This window comes from Schistocerca nitens, chromosome 5, assembly GCF_023898315.1.
Source record: "Schistocerca nitens isolate TAMUIC-IGC-003100 chromosome 5, iqSchNite1.1, whole genome shotgun sequence".
Lineage (NCBI taxonomy): Eukaryota > Metazoa > Arthropoda > Insecta > Orthoptera > Acrididae > Schistocerca > Schistocerca nitens.
The window spans coordinates 285891625-285901516 of record NC_064618.1 but is presented as its reverse complement, the minus strand read 5'-3'; the positions used below and the strand labels follow the sequence as shown (position 1 = coordinate 285901516).

The 9892-nt window shown below is 39.3% G+C and overlaps 1 protein-coding gene across 1 annotated transcript; it reads right to left on the bottom strand.

The window, feature by feature from the left end:
* Nucleotides 1-682: 682 nt before the first annotated feature.
* Nucleotides 683-8479, bottom strand: LOC126260396 (uncharacterized). Its single transcript, XM_049957724.1, has 5 exons — nt 8440-8479; nt 8196-8324; nt 1369-1902; nt 1058-1266; nt 683-763 (listed from the first exon to the last, which is right to left on the bottom strand). Exons 1-5 carry the CDS (start codon nt 8477-8479, stop codon nt 683-685), a joined length of 993 nt encoding a protein of 330 aa, XP_049813681.1.
* Nucleotides 8480-9892: the final 1413 nt, after the last annotated feature.

Genomic DNA, 9892 nt, shown 5'->3' with positions numbered 1-9892 from the left:
GAAGGTAGGATGTCACAGACTTTTTAAAGCTTTGTAGTTCAGTAAGAGATTTTATATGTCTTGGTAATCTGTTGTGAAGTTTTGTTCCTGCATGATATACACCTTTTTGGCATAATGTGGTGTTACAATGATTGACATGTATGTCACTGTCTGACCTGGTACTGTAATCATGGACACTTTTGTTTTGAGGAAAAAGGTTTTCTTTTCTCAGTATCCTTTTTTTGACATGCGTGACTACTTCCAGTATATAAATGCAGGGAAGGGGTAGGATCTTCAGATCTTTAAAGAAAGGTTTGCATGATTTTCTGCTGCTCACTTGTTTGATTATTCTTATAATTGTCTTTTGTTTCCTGAAAACTGTTATGGCCTGATGGACATTTCCCCAGAAAATGATAGTGTACTTCAGTATTGAATGTACACGAGCAAAGAATACAGCCCTAACTGCTTCTGCACTAGTACTGTTGCAGAGAATTCTTACCACATAGCTCATTTTTGCTAGTTTTGAATTTAGGGCTGTGATATGAGTGTTCCATTTAAGATTTTCCTGGATATGAATCCCAAGAAATTTAGTTTCATTGACAGAACTAATGTTTGGGTTATCTATACATATTACAGGTTGTGCCGGATTTTTATTTTGATCAGTGTGGAAATTCATGAGTACCATTTTTTGGGGGATTAACTATTAGGCTGTTTCTGGTAAACCATTCAGACACTCCTTTTGTAATATCTTTTGCAGCTGCAGTAAGATTTTCTTCATTATTCCCTTCAATCAATAGACTGATATCATCTGCAAACAGTACTGGTTCAGAATCGCTAACATGTGATGGGAAATCATTAATGTAGTCCAAAAAAGAAAGGGACCTAAAATGGAGCCCTGTGGAACACCATGAGTTAGTCCACATGGTCCTGAAACGTGTACCTGGAGTTCATTTCCTTCTGTGTACTTAATTTCAGTTACCTGAGGGCGATATTCCAAATATCATTTGATCCACTGATTTGGCACACCTCTTACACCATACCATTCGAGCTTCCTCGGGAGTATAGAATGATCAATCACATCAAAAGCTTTTGTTGTGTCCAAGAATAAACCTGAGATATTTCTGTGGTTGTCCACTGCATTTAAGACATGGTTTATCAGATTGAGAGTGGCAGTTTCAATTGATCTCTGTGGTCTGAAGCCATGTTGACATCCAGAAATAATATTATTCTTGTCGAAGAATGTAATTAGTTTTGAAAGGAACACTTTTTCAATAATTTTCAAAAACCCTGACAATAGAGACACAGGCCTATAGTTACCCATACATTGATGATCACCTTTTTTATATAGGGGTATTACTTTTGCCATTTTCAGTTGCTGAGGGAAGACACCACATGATAAGGATGAATTGCATATGTCCAATAAAGGTGAAAGTATTTGTCTTGCTGTTATTTTTATAATATAATCTGGAATATCATCAATACCAGTTGAATACTTACTCTTCAGTGAATTAATGGTATTTAGGAGCTCTGTTGGGCTTACTGGACTGAGGAACATGGATATATTATTTATTTCAATAGATGAAAGTACTTTCCATGTTGTGTTAGGTGGATTTCCAAATTTTTCCTTCACTAATTTCCCAGCAACAGTTGCATAGTAAGAATTGAAACTATTTGCAACTTCCCTAGGGTCAGTGACATTCTTGCGATCATGTGATATCACAATATTTTTGTGAGTTGTCTTCTTCCCAGTAAGATTCTGCACAGCTTTCCACATGGACTTAGTTTTATTGGATGACTTCATAATATATTTGTCATTTTCCTTAATTTTTGCCTCCTTTATGATGCGTTTCAAAACTAGCTTGTATTTTTTGAAATAATTAATAAATTCTGGACTGCTGTTAGTTTTTGACTGCAGAAATAGACCTATCACATTTTCCTCCAGTATTTCGAAAGTATTAGAAAAAGTTATGTATGACAAACTTATGAAATTTAATTTAAATGGACCCATAAAAAAAATATACTCACCAAGTGGCACCAGGGAAACACACACACACAAAAGGATTGAACTTTCACAAGATTTTGGAGCCAGTGGCTCCTTCTTATGGCAGACAAGTTGAAGGGAAGGAAAAGGGACTGGAGAGGTTTAGGCAAAGGGGTAGAGTTTAGAAAAGTCACCCAGAACACTGGGCCAACGGACTTACTGGACAGGATTAGAAGGAAATTTGTAAATAAAAACAATATCCAACATGTATTCAGAAATAAGAGGTCAATAACAACTGCTATTTATGAGTGCATCAATTCCATATTAAGCCTGATAGAAGGAGAAACAGGAATTAATTGAAGTATTTATTGATCTGTCAAAAGTTTTTGACATGGTAGACCATAAGATTCTGCTGTCAAAGCTTGAAAAATATGATATTCAAGGTCTGTCCAACAACTGGATCAGTTTCTTCCTCAGCAACTGCAAGCAGGGAGTGAGCTTCAAGCACACAAATATTCACCTAAAAACTCTATCTGAACACTTATCAGACTTTAAACAAATTAAATATGATGTACCCCAAGGATCAGCAATGGGACCCCCGTATTTACACACATCAAAAGTAGTTTTGCATCACTCCTCTTCCCAGAACTCCTGAATATGGATGTTGATTGTGTTGTATCACAGACACAGCCCCTTTGACCGTTCAGAGATGGCACTAAGCCTGCCCAAAGACGTAAACAACCATGAATGAGCAGCACCTATTAGATGAGGGGGTCCAACAGCCTATTTGTTCCAGTTATTTCACCGAGAAGGAGGTACACGGCTCAGGTTGTCTGTAGTTCAACTATGCCTAGACCATCCTTACCGCTGTTCGATCGCATCCACATTGTTGCTTTGTGCCAGGAAGGGATCTCAAAAAGGGAAGTGTCCAGGCATCTCAGAGTGAACCAAAGCGACATTGTTCAGACATGGAGGAGATACGGAGAGACAGGAACTGTCAATTACTCGCCTTGCTCAGGTTGCCCAAGGGCTACTACTACAGTGGATGACCGTTACCTATGGATTATTGCTTGGAGAAACCCTGACAGCAACACCACCATGTTGAAGAATGCTTTTTGTGCAGACACAGGACGTCGTGTTATGACTCAAACTGTGAGCAATAGGCTGCATGATGTGCAACTTCACTCCTGACGTCCATGGTGAGCTCCATATTTGCAACCATGACACCATGCAGTGCAGTGCAGATGGGCTGAACAACATGCTGAATGGACCACTAAGGACTGGCAGCATGTTCTCTTCACCATTGAGTGTCACATATGCCTCCAACCAGACAATTTTTGCAGACATGTTTAGAGGCATGGACCGTGGTTCTTTCCAAGGGATTTGGGGAATGATGGTGAGGCAGTGTTTGAGATTAAGCAATTCTGGAATGTTAATAGGAGTGAGTCGGGTGAAGTGGGGTGGTTTGAAATCGTTATAGGTACAGAAAGCTGGCTAAAACCTGAAATAAGTTCTGCAGAAATTTTTACAAAGTCTCAGACGGTGTTCAGGAAAGATAGATTAGGCAGAATTGGTGGTGGAGTGTTTGTGTCTGTCAGTAGTGGTTTATCTTGTAGCGAAGTCGAAGTAGATACTCCGTGTGAATTGGTATGGGTGGAGGTTATACTTAACAGCTGAACTAAGTTAATAATTGGCTCCTTCTACCGACCCCCAGACTCCGATGATATAGTTGCTGAACAGTTCAGAGAAAATTTGAGTCTCGTAACAAATAAATACCCCACTCATATGGTTATAGTTGGTGGGGACTTCAACCTTCCCTCGATATGTTGGCAAAAATACTTGTTCAAAACTGGTGGTAGGCAGAAAACATCTTCCGAGATTTTCCTAAATGCTTTCTCAGAAAATTATTTCGAGCAGTTAGTCCACAAACCCACGCGAATTGTAAATGGTTGCGAAAACACACTTGACCTCTTAGCCACAAACAATCCAGAGCTGATAGAGAGCATCATGACTGATACAGGGAGTAGTGATCACAAGGTCGTTGTAGCTAGGCTCAATACCGTTTCTTCCAAATCCATCAGAACCAAACACAAAATAATTTTATTTAAAAAAGCGGATAAAGCGTCACTAAAAACCTTCCTAAGAGACAATCTCCATTCCTTCCGAACTGACTATGCAAATGTAGACGAAATGTGGCTCAAATTCAAAGACATAGTAGCAACAGCAATGGAAAGATTCATACCTCATAAATTGGTAAGAGATAGAACTGATCCCCTGTGGTACACAAAACAGGTCTGAACGCTGTTGCACAGGCAACAGAAAAAGAATGGGAAGTTCAGAAGAATGCGAAATCCCGAAGATTGGCTAAAATTTACAGACGCGCGAAATGTGGCACGGACTTCAATGCAAGATGCCTTTAATTGGTTCCACAACGAAACATTGTCTCGAAATTTGGTAGAAAATCCGAAGAAATTCTGGTCGTGTGTAAAGTACACAAGCCGCAAGACGCAGTCAATACCTTCGCTTCCCAGTGCCGATGGTACTGTTACCGACAACTGTGCCGCTAAAGCAGAGTTATTGAACGCTGTTTTCCGAAATTCCTTCACCAGGGAAGATGAATGGAATATTCCAGAATTTGAAACATGAACAGTTGCTAGCATGAGTTTCTTAGAAAGTAGATGCCTTAGGGGTTGCGAAACAACTCAAATCGCTTGATACGGGCAAGTATTCAGATCCAGATTGTATACCGATGAGGTTCCTTTCAGATTACACTGATACAATAGCTCCCTATTTAGCAATCATATACAACCACTCGCTCACTGATAGATCTGTACCTACAAATTGGAAAATTGCGCAGGTCGCACCAGTGTTTAAGAAGGGTATTAGGAGTAATCCATCGAACTACAGACCTATATCATTGACGTCGGTTTGTAGTAGGGTTTTGGAGCATATACTGTATTCAAACATTATGAATCACCTCAAAGGGAACGCTCTATTGATACATAATCAGCATGGTTTCAGAAAACTTCGTTCTTGTGCAACGCAGCTAGCTCTTTATTCGCACGAAGTAATGGCCGCTATCGACAGGGGTCTAAGTTGATTCCGTGTTTCTAGATTTCCGGAAAGCTTTTGACACCGTTCCTCACAAGCGACTTCTAATCAAGCTGTGGGCCTATGGGGTATCGTCTCAGTTGTGCGACTGGATTCGTGATTTCCTGTCAGGAAGGTCGCAGTTCGTAGTAATAGACGGCAAATCATTGAGTAAAACTGAAGTGATATCAGGTGTTCCCCAGGGAAGCGTCCTGGGACCTCTGCTGTTCCTGATCTATATAAATTATCTGGGTGACAATCTGAGCAGTTCTCTTAGGTTGTTCGCAGATGATGCTGTAATTTACCATCTAGTAAGGTCATCCGAAGACCAGTATCAGTTGCAAAGCGATTTATAAAAGATTGCTGTATGGTGTGGCAGGTGGCAGTTGACGCTGAATAACGAAAACTGTGAGGTGATCCACATGAGCTCCAAAAGAAATCCGCTGGAATTCGATTACTCGATAAATAGTACAATTCTCAAAGCTGTCTATTCAACAAAGTACCTGGGTGTTAAAATTATGAACAACTTCAGTTGGAAAGACCACATAGATAATATTGTGGGGAAGATGACCCAAAGGTTGCGTTTCATTGGCAGGACACTTAGAAGATGCAACAAGTTCACTAAAGAGACAGCTTACACTACACTCGTTCGTCCTCAGAATATTGCTGCACGGTGTGGGATCCTTACCAGGTGGGATTGACGGAGGACATCGAAAGGGTGCAAAAAATGGCAGCTCGTTTTGTATTATTACGTAATAGGGGAGTGTGGCAGATATGATACACGAGTTGGGATGGAAGTCATTAAAGCAAAGACGTTTTTCGTCGCGGCGAGATCTATTTACGAAATTTCAGTCACCAACTTCCTCTTCCAAATGCGAAAATATTTTGTTGAGCCCAACCTACATAGGTAGGAATAATCATCAAAATAAAATAAGAGAAATCAGAGTTCGAACAGAAAGGTTTAGGTGTTCGTTTTTCCCGTGCGCTGTTCGGGAGTGGAATGGTAGAGAGATAGTATGATTGTGGTTCGATGAACCCTCTGCCAAGCACTTAAATGTGAATTGCAGAGTAGTCATGTAGCTGTAGATGTAGATATAATTAGCTCAAAAGGTTCCGCCAGACTTCTTACATTTATGTCAAGGTTGACTATTTTTTCTTTGAAATTTTGTTCTACATTATTTACTTGCAAACTGACATCTCATGTAGTAACAGCTCGTATACTAATGATTAAATAATCACTATTAATTCCTTAGGTTGAACTGTGCTCTCTTTCAAAATATCCATTTCCTGTCTAACAGAATGAGATTTAAGATTACATACATTTTCACAAAATTTTAATTTTTCACTAAATTTAGATTCTACATTATTACATTTATCCTCAATACCAAATTGTAGTTTTTTAGCTAAATTCTGAAATCACTCATCCAGTCTCTGGTTAAGTTAAGTAAATAGTTGATTAACATGAGTATTCAAAGAACTAGTGATTTCAGTCTTTAAATCTAATTTCAGATCTTCTACCTTATTATTTAGAGTGTCAAATTCAGTCTTTAATAAAACTATATTTGCTGCTTGACTGTTCAAGGTTTCACTTTGATAACAAATTTCACTCTGAGCATCTAACATTTTACTTAGAGTGGCTGAATCAGCCTTCTGTCATCCAACTTAGCACTTTGCTCTTCTGATCTAGCATTTAGTTCATGTCTCAAGGTTGCCATTTGGGCGTTTTGAGCTTTGATTAAATTCACTACTTCAAGCCAGTCAGGCCCTTCTTTAGCAATCCTCATAGCCATGGCTGGTTCTGATGTCTCTCCAACTTGTTGTATACTGTCCATGCTTCTATAGAACTTAGCTCTTGTGACCATCTAATACTAATTTCAATTATACCAATTACACAGTAAAAGTCCCCCCCCCCCCCCCCTGTATTTTGTAACATGTCTTACAAGAATAATAAAGTTTTTATTTCACGCTCACCCAGTGTAGAATTCTCACTGCGTAGGTGAGCGAATGTGTAATCGGCGCCGGTGGACATCACTGGCGCCGGCAGCATTGAACATTGGTTTCTGTGACATCAGCAAGCAGACACGGAGTCAGCACTGGTGAGCAGCAGCTGGTGCAGTCGGCGTTGGTGACTGCTAACTGTGTCAGCATCAGTGCAATGTACATGTCTGAAGACTGCTTACTCTCCACACCCGATCTTCTTAGTCGAAATATTGAGGTTTTCTCTCCAGTTTTCTTCACTATTACTTTTTCTTAAGTCTATTACTGGAATGCACCCGCAACTTTCTTCCACTGGTTTATTGGACTCAATACAATTATTGGAAACAGTTCTCATAACGTGTTATGTCCGGTAGCTATGGCAACTTGTAATATCTTCTTCCCGTTTCTGCCGTAAAATTCCCATTTTCTTCAGGTCCTGTCACTTAGGTCACCACGTTCTAATTGTTTTTGAACAACAGGAGACTGTGTGATACTGGGGTGAAAGACTCACACATTTCTCACAGTTGACTCACGTATTGTGTGCAGCCGATCTTCTTCTCGGGTCAGACGGCTGCATCGATCTTCACAAACTCTTCTTCTGTGAAGACTCTAGCTGGTTAAGGGAATTTCAAAATAGACTTCTTTTCTACACTTGAAATGATTCTGTACTCTCAGGGTACTTTTGTTCAACTCTGTTATATTTTCATCTCCACAATAAAACAACTTCACAAATTTCACACAAGCATTCAACTCTCATGAGTCAGCCCTGTCTTGGACCATTAGAAACTAACAGATACAATTATAATGTGTCTGGTTTAATTACCACTATAAATCCAGTTCTTGCTTCTAGCAAGTCCAACACCTGAAAGTCAAATGTAAAAGTATTTTTTTCAATACATAATTCATTTGTTCACAACAATACAGCTGTTACACCATCAAGGAATAGAGCATGCTTGCTCTTTGTACTGGACATACAGCTTCTCAGGCGCGTGCTACAAACACTTGTCCGTGCCGATCGACCATCACTATTGCCATATTCTCCCAATACACCTCCATCTTGCACACACAGAAACTGGCGCCAAGGTAGACACATCTCCATTCTCTCACCTTCATACTTAAGATACTGGGTGTTCGAGACAGTGGAAAGCCAAGTGTCTCTAGAATTTACACTGAAATTCTTGAGGCACTACACTTATGACATCATCAGATATAAACTGAGGTTGTCTTTCAAGGTTTACTGATTTTTTTCTGGCAGTGTATATATAATACATACATGAAAATGCTGTGCCATGCTCTGCTGTAAATATATGCAGTTCTGTTTTCTTTCTCACAATAAATTATAACTACAATAGCAGTGCATTTAAATAAATAGAAAAATTGGTCAGTCCTTCTGTTACTCCTTTATTACTCACCTGAGAGACTTATATTAAAGACACTTGATATCCTTAACATGCAATATAATGTTTAAGTTGAGTGATTGTCCACCACATTTTTCTGATACCGATACATATACAAACATTCATAAGCTATACTTAGTAGAAATATCCGCTGCAAACCACTTTTACTGTCTCTTCACATTCAGTGAACATGACTGTTAGAGAACTGGATTTTACAGTTTTAAAAATTAGAGTATGTCTACAGCATGTAAATTTTTGCATAAACCTAAATTCCATGGTTTAAATTTACACATAAACATTGCGCTCAATAGGACAAAAAGAAAGTCTGCAAAACTGACATTCTCTGATGGGATCTACTTTTTCTTTTACACCACTCAGAGCACATTTGATGTTAATTAACACTGTAAGTATTATATTGGAGAAACAAGGGTCTCAACACCATTGCCCTTGAAGTTCTTCCTCTGAATGATATGACACTCTCATTCATCAGCAGAATTGTGATCAGTGGCTATAGCTAAATTGTTGTCTTTTTTATCTAATTCTTCATCTATATGACTGATGTCTGTCGTTATTCAGCAACTACTAACTTCATCAAACTTACGATCATTAAAATCAACACATTTCTACAAATACATTTTGTGCTGCCAAGAAAACAGGTACACAGTTCACAAAACATGGTCTAAGAGATTCCAACATGTGTCAGCAATGCAAGTTGGCAACATATGAAGAATGCTATAGTGAGCCGCCAACAAAATGTTATGTAGTTGGTTAGTTAAGGAGGGTAGTTTGAGTATAGAAACACTCCACCAAAATTTACATTGGAGAGTGAGATCAGAAATTCATGTGCAGTCTGAGAGACCACATCTCATAACTTGAGGGTTGAACCATTGTTGTTCTTCCTCATCCCTTAAGACCTTGCTCAGAACATATTTGTTTAAGGCATATTGCATGATGCTTTTGAATTTGTTTCCATTTGTGCTCCAAATCTTCACCCTCAGCACTGGGTATTTCATGTTGATGACAGGCACTCTGCAATTCAATGTCTTTTGGCAAAATATAGCTTAGTGGCATAGCTACCAGAGCATCATCTGTGTCTACCCTTTAACAGGGAATGCTCACGGCCAGAAAGCTCAGTATGGTGTTAGCCAGTAACTATGCCATGGAGACATGCTCATGTTTCCTACAGCCAACTGAGAAAGTTTGAAAGGGTTCAAATTGTGACCTTTCGAGTGGCAGGATATCCTTTTCAGAATTGCCACACAAGTTGGACATGCTGCATCAGTTGTGCAACAATGCTAGTATCAGTGGTTGCATGAACATTCTCACACTCGTAAATGAGTTTGTGGAGTACACACAGAACAGATGCCCAGCAGGATCATCATATTGTAAGGGCAGTAGTGGCAGATGGTACAGCTACCACAGCACAGATAAGAGGATGATGTGTCAACATGTGTCAACCTTCTCAAAT